The 11,180-nt window shown below is 53.4% G+C and overlaps 2 protein-coding genes across 2 annotated transcripts; one reads left to right on the top strand and one right to left on the bottom strand.

The window, feature by feature from the left end:
* Positions 1-5,311: 5,311 nt before the first annotated feature.
* On the top strand, positions 5,312-6,334 carry J4E87_006496 (uncharacterized protein; the record flags this gene model as incomplete). Its single annotated transcript, XM_049378101.1, has 1 exon — positions 5,312-6,334. The coding sequence occupies one exon, from the start codon at positions 5,312-5,314 to the stop codon at positions 6,332-6,334; it is 1,023 nt and encodes a 340-aa protein (XP_049232293.1).
* Positions 6,335-9,514: 3,180 nt separating this feature from the next.
* Positions 9,515-11,020, bottom strand: J4E87_006495 (uncharacterized protein; the record flags this gene model as incomplete). Its single annotated transcript, XM_049378100.1, has 1 exon — positions 9,515-11,020. One exon carries the CDS (start codon positions 11,018-11,020, stop codon positions 9,515-9,517), a length of 1,506 nt encoding a protein of 501 aa, XP_049232292.1.
* Positions 11,021-11,180: the final 160 nt, after the last annotated feature.

Here is an 11,180-nt window from a genome sequence, read left to right as displayed (position 1 = left end):
TGTCACAGAGACTTGTGGTCTTCCGTATTTTCTTTTTGACGTCAATGATACCCAACCTCACAAAAGCTTTCTGTTCTGAACTATACTACTGGGCGCTAGGGTTTATTCTGGATGGGATTGTTCGGTTTGGGCTCATGCTTACGTTGAGATGAACTACAGTGGATAACTCCGAAATGCGTGGCAAGGACAAGCCGTGAAGACGAATCCTCACGATCATTTCACGACGTTATATCACATCCTGTAAGAAACCGTGATGAAGCGTTCGATTGCTACTTTTCTACTATGCGTAGAGCCCGCGAAAAGGAAACCCCATAAGGTATCGTATGCCGTTCTCCGTGATCCATGCTATGCACCGAAACTCCTCTAAAGAACCTGAAATCATTCTCAATTCATTGCGATCTCGTAGCATCGTGTATCGCTTCGTGTCGCGTGAACTCCACATGTATTGCTCGACAATCAAACCCCTGCAGTCTGCATTGGCAGCGAAAACGAAAGTTAGCAGATCCTTGACACAGTACAGACTTCTGGATCGTTTTCGTCCGTTACCCGCTGAGTCGGTATTCGGTTCTCCCTCGCATAAATCGATCAACGGAGAGATGCGCTTAGCCCCATCTCCTAGTACATGGCAGACGCGTTCTCCGCACCACCATAAGCCGTCTCCTTGAAGCCAGCGGGAACAGTCCATCCATGTACCTGGCACGCACGTATGTACGCGTCGACCGCCTCCATGACACCGTAGTCTCCAGGAGGGCCTTGTTGTAGACGAGCAGGCTTGGGGTCTAAACTGGAGATGGCCATGCGTACTTGGAGGAGAATAGACTCGATGGAAGAAACGGCGCTCCAGCCATCGTTGGTGAGAAGCTCCATGCACATGGCACCACCACCGGTGACGTGACCTCCTCCACCCATAGTGAAGGGCAGGAATCGAGGCCGGATCACACGGACGAATGGTGGGCTCATGGGATAGTCCTTGCCAAATCGTAGCTCCAGTACGACGCTCTTGACCTTCTTTGACTTCATGTCTTTTGCAAGTGGCAGAGTGGGGTCGAATGAGTGCAATTCTACGATCCACTGGTAGATGTTCTCAGTCTTCTCCTCGTCAATGTGCCAACCTAGCTCATGCATCGGTTCCTTGTTCTGGATCTTGACAAGGTCCTTGAAGTCCTTCATAAGGCGCCTGGTAGCAGCAGTTGTCGCCCATGCAGGTTCTTGAAGTTTAGGAAGCTTATCGTAGTCAAGCTTGCCGGGCTCGTAGTCGGTCAGAGGTTCACTGGATGATGACTTGCCAAAGATCTTGGACGAAAACGACGCGATCGAGGCCGCCACCTTTGACTTACCCTTGTCGCTGATAGAGTTTGGCGTGGGAAGAGGGTCCGTCTCTTGGAAAGACTTGTGCTCATCTTCACCGTCAAAGATGATGCGATCTTCTTCAAGGGTTGCGACACTGGCGGCGTCGTCATCATCATCGTCAATCTCGATGGGATCGTACTGTGTCTTCCCAGAAGCCTTCTGCCGCTTGTGACCCTGTGCGTCTGTCAGCAAATGCGCAGTAGCATGTGGGGCACAACTCACTCCAGTAGACTTCGCCTTGGGACGCCGAGAAGCAGCAATAGCGTGGATAGGGATAACGAGGTCGCCTGTCACACCACGAGGCGTGCGGATCGGATCCTGATCAACGCAAAGAAGTGGCTTGCTACCCGGATCTATGGCTGTTACGTTATCCGCGCGTGTCTTTATAAAGAGGTAGCGGGTCTGGATCCAATCAAGCTGAGCGACGACGAGATGTGGAGTCTGGCTCACATATTCCTGTGGAGCGTTGACAATCTCGTTTAGAGCCAAGGTCTGTTGAACCTTCAGCTCGCTCATTGACCAAGCCGCGCCGTAGGACATCGAAGAATAGCCCAAGCTAGTATTGACATCAGGAGCGTGGTAAACGCCATTTCCGAAAGCGCGTCCGTGAGCGGTCTCCTTGAAGTGAAGACCCTCTCGGATGATGGTGTGCCAGTTGTGGATAGGGCTGCCATGCCACGCGAACAAAGTTGGGAATTTGAGGCTGAGGCGGTTAGTAGTGTCTCGTACTGCCTGGATAAACATTCGCTCCTTATCAGGAGCACCCATGGCGAACCGGAACTGCGCCCAGCCCGCCATGCCATACAGACGCTCCTCCGATTTGCGACCGTTGGACGCATCCTCTTCGTTATCAACCTGCAGAATGCAAGCTCGATTCGAAGCGATGACCCAGCGCAGTATTCCAAGAACGGCAGGGGATAGACGGTCAACCCAAGCGCTCAGAGAAGACTGCGATTTCCGCAAAAGGTACTTCCTCATTTCTTGCACAGGCGGTAGGAGATCGAGAAGTGATGCAATGACTCGCGGCTTCTCGACGTCGGCCAAATCGTCGAAGTTGGTGTTGTAGATGTAGAAGCTTGCGGACTTAAACTCGTTCTCTGGGACTGGTCGCGGGGCTGACACCTTCGGTTTTGTCGGAGCTGGCTGTGCCATGCCGTATGCATCCGTCGGTCCCTCGATGGACGGGACGACAGGATGTGAAACCTTGACTGATGGATATAGAGATGCATCGACTACGCGGCAATGCAGAGCTTTGGTCGGCTCATCATCTGTCCGCATAACGATCCATTGGCCCTTTGATATAGGACAAGCTTCCCTTGCGTTCTCAAACAGCATCTCAAGATTGGCCGCGTTGTATCGCACACTCAACGCAGCTACTGGAGGTGTACTGTCGGCTTGCGGAGGCTGTTGTGCAGGGTCTTGGGTGACATAACGATAGTGAGTACTGATAGGTATGTAATCCTTCTCATTCGTTATCGGAGGTGGAACTGCCAAACTGAGACCGGTTGGAAAGTCCCTCAGTCTACTGGCGCGCGCACTAGCGTAGCAGAAGCTGATTAGGAGGTCGACGACTTTGGGTTGTGAGACGATCTCATGCTCGATACTCGGACCGAAGCCTAGCGACATGTACTGGTACAAACAAAGCGGATTGTCACAGACATAGGGCTTGATAGCCTGTAGGTCATCAGGCATTCTACTGAAACAGATCAGGCAGAACTCAGTACAACGAACGAAATGCCGTAGCACGAATTGCATCCCTACAAGAGGTAGAGAGTGCTCTTGACCATTTGAAGATGTGATGTGGTCGTCGGTCACAATCTTCGGCCATGTGTTGCCGGCACGCTCGTCGTCGTAGTACCTGTCGTGCGAGGCATCGTGATCCGAGTGTGATGCATGAAGCACTTGATCGTTGTAGAATGATTCAGCACCATGCCATGGCATACCCCCGTAGCGGTACTTTAGGAGCATGTGAAAGCGCTGTTCCAATAGCTCGTTCAATGGCCTTGAGATGAACGAATTTCGGAATCCCTTGGATAACTCTGAAGAGACGTTTTGAGAATCGCCTTGTTGTGATGCTTCCCGCCGCTTCTCCTCCTCTTTGCTCAAGACTGTGAAGGCAGATATAGCCTCTTGCATGGTTGGCTTGTACGTCGTACAGACACCGATGCGGATCCCAAAGTTCCGTCGAGCTTGGTGGGCGTCGTAGGACCTCAGGTCGTCCATGCTCTTGTAGCCTGACGGGTAATGAAAGACCGCGACAAGGTATTCCGATGGCTCGACCTGCCAGGCTTGCATAGCCTCTTCTGAGATACCGAGTTTCGAAATGCGAATGGACAGGGAAACATAGCATCCTAGACCATCCATCAAACCTCCGAGATGTCCAACCTTGAACCCTTCGCTCTTGGCAATCAAGAGGTCATTTCGGACGCGCTGTCGGAAAGCAGATGTAGCTTCTGTGTAACCTCCACCCGACATAGCACCACCGTCGGTGGCAAGTCGCGGCTTCGGCATCATGTCATCGTCACCGGGAAAGTACTCTTCTTCATCCTCTTCATCGTCGAAGTCTTCAAACTCCTGAGAGTCGAGCATCTGCTGGTCCCCATCCCGGTCCGTGGACTCCAGTCGGGTAGAGACGAGCTCTAGAATCTGGGAAACGGTCTTTGCGTAGGTAGAGTCAGCGATGCTGTCGAGGGCAGTAGCGACGCCAGCAGAAAGGTTATCGGCGCCGAAGATCATGCACGTATGGCCAGTAGGGTAATCGGATACTTCTGTACAGTCTGTTAGCTGTGTTCCGTCAAGGTAAAGCAGACAGGCTGGGAGTGCCAGTTGGTAGGGGCCCCGCCAGCAGGGCGACTAGCATTCGTGGCGCCTGTGTCTGCACACACAATAGTAGACCTTGATAAGCAGACACGTCCTGAGCCAATGCAGGCTTGTAACTCAGAATAATTTTGCAAGATGCGACGCGAATTGTAGCCACCCCTAGTGTCGCGATCTATGCATATACCGGAAGTAGCTTACCTGGAACAAGCGCTGAGATCTCTAGCTGCTGGCCGTCTGCGAGGCACATGAAGGTGAATTCGCCATCATCACCGCCAGGGCGCACATTTGAGATGCCCGCAATCGAAAGTCCTTCTGCTGCCTTTTGCAGGTCGGCTTGGAATTGCCGCCGCGGCATTTTGGCGCGCGTGTTTGAAAAGGGTTGCTGGTGTCGCGAAGTGTTTGCGTACTGTAGTGGAGGTTGCTGTTTGCACGTGTAAAGCTGGCGCGGATTGCGATCGGTGGTTGAGCGAGTGGGCTGCGGCGTAGTGCAAATCCGTTGGAGAGGCCGACTTTTGAACTCTCCAGGGCTGGAGATCGTGAATCAGGCGGAAACTGCCTAGATAAGGGTCCACGGGTGACGTCGAACCGCGGTATTCGGCGTGAGGTAGCAAACGCTGGACGGCTTAACCTTGGAAACTAGGTAATCGCGCCCACGAACAGCTAACGACGGACGAGGAGGAGAAAGAGACGAAACAGAAGAGCGACTGGAAGAACAGCGACTGGCGACCCTACCTTAGAGGCTCTTGGCAGACTGGAATCCGTGAAACGCAGTCAGTCCATGGTGGTGGTGGTGGTGGAGGACGGGCCCTGTTGCCTGGGAAGAGTGGGTAGGGACGGAGTAGTGTGGCTCAGTCCAAGCTCCAGCCCGCATCTTGCAGGCGGGCAACCGCAGGGATGATAGCAATGCAATCCATTTCAGCAATTACCACTGATTTCATACATCTGATCTCAAACAAAGAGAAAGTGAATAGCAAACACAAAGACGTACGCGGCGCACCCAGGACGTGGAAGATGCCGGCCCCTCCCCCACAATTACCTAGTTTCCCTCTCCCGCATCTAAAGGTCCCGAGCGTTCGGCTTAACTGATTCAGGAACGGCCGCCGCCGCTCCAGTCTTCCTCAGCCCTGCTCTCGCCCTCCAAATGGCTGTGTCGGAACAAAAGACGACGCCAAAGTCTACCCACGTCGCCGACCCTGCGCTTGCCCCGTTTCTGGGGTCGCGCTTCGATGCCGCCGAATACCTCAACGCCACGCTCCCCTCGCTCTCGCTAGCTGCCAGGACGAAATCGAACAATGCCGCCTCGCTAGCCGACCTCTCCTCTCAGACCCAAGACCTCCTCTCACAGCTCAATGCGCATACGACGCGATTATCGGCGATATTGACACAGTTGACGGATGACATACTGCGGAGTGGCGGGCGCTTGGCATACGAGGTCGAGGTGCTGCGGGGAGAGGCTATTGGGCTCACGGAGACCTTGACAGATGGGTTGAAGGGCGATGTTCAGAAATTCTTACCAGGCGGCATAGCGATAAAGACAGAGTCGTCCGATGACGATGCTAAGAGCGCTGCTGCGATACAGGCAGATGCGCCAGATGAGCAACCGTCACAGCCAGCGCTGGAGGTGCCCGATGAAACCACCCCAGAGTACATCTCCGACCTCCGCACCCTCACCACAGTCCGCTCGCGCCTGGAGACCGTCATCAAAGTCTTTGGGGAAGCCATGCACTGGTCGATACCACCTTCTGAGGTCTCCCTAGGAGCCTCCCTTATCAGCGTCTCCGCCCCAGAACCCGGCACAGACAGCGCTTCGCGTGAACAAAAAGGCAAAGAATTCGCTGCCTCCCTGCGCACTGAGATCGCCGACCTCATCACCGGTGACCCGGACGGTGGCATGGAGAAGGCAGAGGTGCGCATACAAGCTCTGAGAGACCTAGCGCAGGTCTGGAGAGGCACAGCAGAAGAGAAGGCGAGGACCAAGTTCGTGGAGGGTCTTGTCAAGTTGGCAGAAGATAAGCAAAGAGAGCTCGATAGAGAGAAGGAGAGGAACAAGGAGCGTGGTCAGCAGAAACACGCTCGCAGTGGTAGCGTGCCGAAGCCGCAGCAGCAGCCACAACAGCAAAGAGGCGGCTTTCTGGAGAACCTGCAGAGGAGATTTGTGGAATGAAGAATACGCACCCGTCCACTGCATATCATTTCCTGAATTGCATCGTGACGTGAAAGCGCGTCAAGTCGCGATGGAAAGCATTTTCTCTCAGATTCAGTGTAACCTGCCATTGGCTGCGCGTGCGTGTTCATGCTGCAAAGACATATCCGCAGTACCATCCTCAAAGCACCGCCGACATCTCTACTCAGCACTCCTGCTGCATTCTCTCCTCCGTCCTTTGAATCACCCTTTCAGCAATCTTGTCAGTCACCGTTTCGGCGATCCTCTCGACCATTCTTTCAATGACACGTTTGACTACCCACTCAACTGTCTTTTCGATTACTTTCTCGAATAGCCTCTCTATCAACCTTTCGATTATCCGGTCGACAATGTCTGGGCTATCCGACCCACCGGGACGTATGAGACCCATGCCTCTGGTCGATTTCACTGAGGGGGAAGGACATGTATATATGCGGTTGTTAGATGTTACAATGTTGTGAGATGGCGTTGTAGCTGCACCGCGCGTTATTTAACTCGCATGATACCTATGCTCTTTTTCGTCACGTTATAGCATCTTCGCTCGAATCCAATGTACGCTGTGCCTGCTTCTCTTCTTACTCGAGTCACCCGTCGCGACTACTATATCCTGCGTGCCTCCTACTTAATCCTACTACGCTAGCAAGGGCCTCGGGCTAGAGCAAAGTCTGTTTACATACTTCAACCATAGCCTTCCATCCGTTCACGTCCACATGCGATCCAACCCCTTCAAGCCTCCACGGGTGACGTTCAGATATCATCACTCAATCGTTACACGCCTTCGTGCATCTTTATCTTACTTCTCTCATCACATTGCTGTCATCTTCGTCGTCGACGCACTCCTGCATGGCTTCAGTGTCCTGCCTTATTCATACGCAGATATTCTTCGCAGGCGGACCTTCGCTACACAGTGTGTTGCCAGCCCCATGCAGCAAGAGACCTCTGTCTCTCATACACTTGTCTTACCACCCTGGTACTGCGGTGACGCGACGCAGACGAGCGACTCACAACTTCCGAATTCCATATGTACCCATCCAATCAGATCCTTTCGAAAAAAGAGAAGTATCGTCAACACAAGAGCTTGTCTTACCACCCCAGTCCTCGGTCATGCCCTCGAAAACGACCTCAACACCAATCGCCCCGTCACTCGTATGAGCCGGAACGGAAGTTGAGCTGGCGAGCAAGAGCTCTTCCGATACACGTATACGGCCGACATCGACCTGTTGCGCTTCAAAGAGGCTTGGAAGGTTGTCATTGCCGGCGTCATCAAAGCTATCGCAATCATACCGTATACCAAAGTACAATCTCAAAGACCAAGCCCAACCCAGAACCAGACCGCAGTCTAAGTCAAAGGCGCACTCTATTCTTTCTGTCATTGCCAGCGAGACCACTTTGCGCGGAGCGTGGCGTGTCGCCGCACCCGTCAGACTCGTCGCGCTACTCGTCGCAACAACCGCAGCGGCAACTCGATCATCGATATCGTACTCCTGTAAGTTGATGCCATCACACCCCTGTATGCAGCTGGCTGATGTACGATGCAAAAGGGGTCCTAGCAGCAACTCGCATTCTTTCGACTATGTTTTCGCCTATCCCTTCAGCCATCTTTACCTCATCCTTCCGATCCTTCTCCCTGTCATCCCCTTGACAACGCCAATCTCCAATCTCCTTCCTGCGATCGTCACGGCCGCCGCCGTCGTCTACTTCCACACCTGCACCTGACGAGGCCGAGGATACCCAAGATGGGATTTCGAGTTTTGGTCAAGCGGAACACAAGCCTATGTTCCCCAACCGCGCGACAATCAGCTTAAATAGGTACTACCCTCCTCTTGCGCAACTACCGCCACTCTAAGCTCTCCTTCCTCCTTCTCCGTCGTCGTGGCAGCGGGAGCAAGGGAGCTAGCTCACCTCTTCGCAGCGAATATCCGACTGTCATGCTATGCAGCACCTGAATTATCTTAGTCCTTCGAATGTCGCCACTAAGACTAGGCAGACTCGCATGTGCAACACCAACACAACGATGACTCGGGCCATGGTCTTCTCGACGATTGAGCGGAGTATCCAGAATAATGTACGAGCTCTCTCAAACACTCCAGCTGTTTGCCATACAAAATAGCTGACATGAACACGCAGCCGTGATGGCTCCTTGGGGCTTTTTCCTAATATTTCTCCAGCATTCTTTCGGCATCCATTCACCATTCTTCTATCATTCTTCCGCCATCCTTCCACTATACTTTTGGGCAATCGTGTTGCTTGCGACATTTTTCTCATTTCGGATATCACTGGTCGTTTTAACGAAGTCATGGACTTAGATCGCGCACAAGCGACACCATGGATATTGTCCAAACTTCGGAGGCTGTACATCGACGACACGATAGATACCATTGAAGTTTCAGAGGTTGTTCAGCCCGCACCCAAACGCGGCAAGAAGCACATAGACGACACCACGATGGAGGACAGCGAAGTATCTGAGGTGGCACGACCGGCACTTAAAGCGCAGGAAGAAGCGCACTTTCTTTCAGAGATTGTATTGGATTATTTACTTTTGTATTTCCCTGTTTTGTACTGTACGAGATGATGATGAAGATAATGGACTTTTACATGATTGATCTGCGTTTCATGAATGTGCAGGCAACATGATGAGCTAACTGAGCATTGAGTGTTACGCTTGTTGATCATCGCGTGGATGGAAATGTCCCCGGTAGATTCAAGTCCGGTCTGTCGCGCAAAGTAGATATAAGACGAATCACCTTGACAGTATAAACACACCTCTTAATGCACCGCCATGACACAGCCACGAAGCACAACGAGCATGATAGCTAAACTATCTCGCATTGTTACAGAAGCAGACAACTATCATAAACACTCATACAAAAGTCCTCCACAACAAGAATGCCTCGCCTATCCCAGCCCCATCCCTAGGCTAACCAGATCCCCCCACAGGAGCCAGCCCTTGCGGGCGGCTACAACTGTGAGGTTCACCTTAAGCCCAAGGGAAAGGGAAGAGGGCGGATGCGGCTACCAGAAAAACACGCAACCAAGAAAGCAAGAAAGCAACAACAGAAACAACCTCGAAAACCAACAAAACCAAACGCCTGTCCATATGCCGGGGTATCATAAGCGACCGAACTCCGAAGTACTCCAACCCTCACCGAACGCGTGGGGAAATCAAATAGTAGGAATGGCTTCCAAGACCGTCATGGCGCGTTGACCCTCAGCCTCAAATGCCATGATTTGCCTTTCGCAGGCCATGCGCAACTTCTCCTCGCCCCGCTTGGCGTTGTAAAGGACCCATTGCTCGATGGTCATGGACTTTTCGTGGTCTGTGAGGTTTGCCATGACAGCGTCGAAGATTTGCTCGGGTGTCGAGCCAGCAGCCTCGATATTGTCAAGCCCGGCGTCGATGAGAATGTCTTGCATCAGGCCCTGAGCCTCTCCCTGGGACGCGAAGAGCATGTCCACATTGGCGGGCTCCCAGTCGTTGTTGTCATCTGCCTCGCTCATAGGAGGTGGGGTCCTCTTAGGTGTTCCCACCATCAGGTCGCCTGGCAGGCTGGACATGTCGAAGTCTGATGCGACGTGGTCTTGGGTATGAGTCGGAGTCTTCTTAGGTGTTCCGCCCGGCAAGTCGCTGGGGAAGCTTTCAATGCTTGATGATCGAACGCGCTTCGGTGCTGGCTGTGCGACCTCTGACATCTCGGTCATGTCCATCGCATCGCTCATGCGCTTCTTGCCACGCTTGGGTGCGGATACAGCCTCTGAGACTTCGGTAATGTCCATAGTGTCGCTCATGCGCTTCTTGCCGCGCTTTGGAGCGGGTTGTACGACCTCTGAGACTTGGGTAATGTCCATTGTGTCGCTTGTGCGTTTCTTGCCACGTTTAGGTGCTGGTTGTGGCATCTCCGACAGCTCGCTGTCCTCCATGGTAGTGTCATCGATATGCTTCTTGCCGCGTGTGGCCTTCTTGCTCGCGGTGGATGCAGTAGACGAGCGTGCTGAACGACCCTTGGCTTTTGAAGCGCGTTTGCCCTTCTTTGGTGCGGGGATGGGCGGGTTGTAGATATCGGACAAAGTGAAGAAGAGACAGTCGGGAGAGCGTTTGCGATGCTCTTGCATTGGGTCGTCGCCAATGTCCCAGGCGTCGAGTGCGCGAGCACAGTATGCACAGGTGACACCATCGGGAGTTTCGTCTGTGGGGTCGTAGAACCATCCCGCGGCGACCATCTGGTCGACTGAGGGGTAGCCAGCGTTGGGGTCGAGAGGCCACATGTCGCCGAACGTGTCGCGACGCGCCGCGACCATCGCGTCGGAGGTCGGGTCTTCTTCAGTTCTGCCTGGATCACCAGAACGCAGGCGAATGCACGCGATGACTGCGAAGCCGCAGCTCGGCGAATGTGTCGCGTGTTCATATGCGGGGACGTCTGATTCTTCCCAGCCGTCGAGCTGGCACTCGCAGGAGAAGCATTGTACGTTGTCAGGGCTGGCGGTAGTGGGCCTCCATACGAAACCCGCATACGCGAGATCTTGTGCCGCTGGTGATGACAATGGCCAGCCGGCTTTGGACTTTGTGCCTGCCTTTTTCGATCTGCTGCTCGTGCGTCGCGTCTTTGTGGTCGTCGCTGCTCCGCCAAAGGTCGCGAGACGCGCCTGGAATGAAGCCAGCGCGGCGTCCATGGTGTTGGCTGTTGTGGAGGTAGCCGAATTTCTTTTTGGGCGTTCTTGTGTGAGTTCTGTTCAATTGACAAGAGTAGCGCCTGATTTACACGCAGTATTGAGAGTTGCTGGTGTGGAGTGTGGTGGGATGGGTGGGTTGAGAGGAAGTCGCGTCTTTACG

The sequence above is a fragment of the Alternaria ethzedia genome (genome assembly GCF_023757985.1).
Source record: "Alternaria ethzedia strain BMP 0044 chromosome Unknown scaffold_15, whole genome shotgun sequence".
NCBI classification, from domain to species: Eukaryota; Fungi; Ascomycota; class Dothideomycetes; order Pleosporales; family Pleosporaceae; genus Alternaria; species Alternaria ethzedia.
This window is presented reverse-complemented; position numbering and strand designations above follow the sequence as displayed.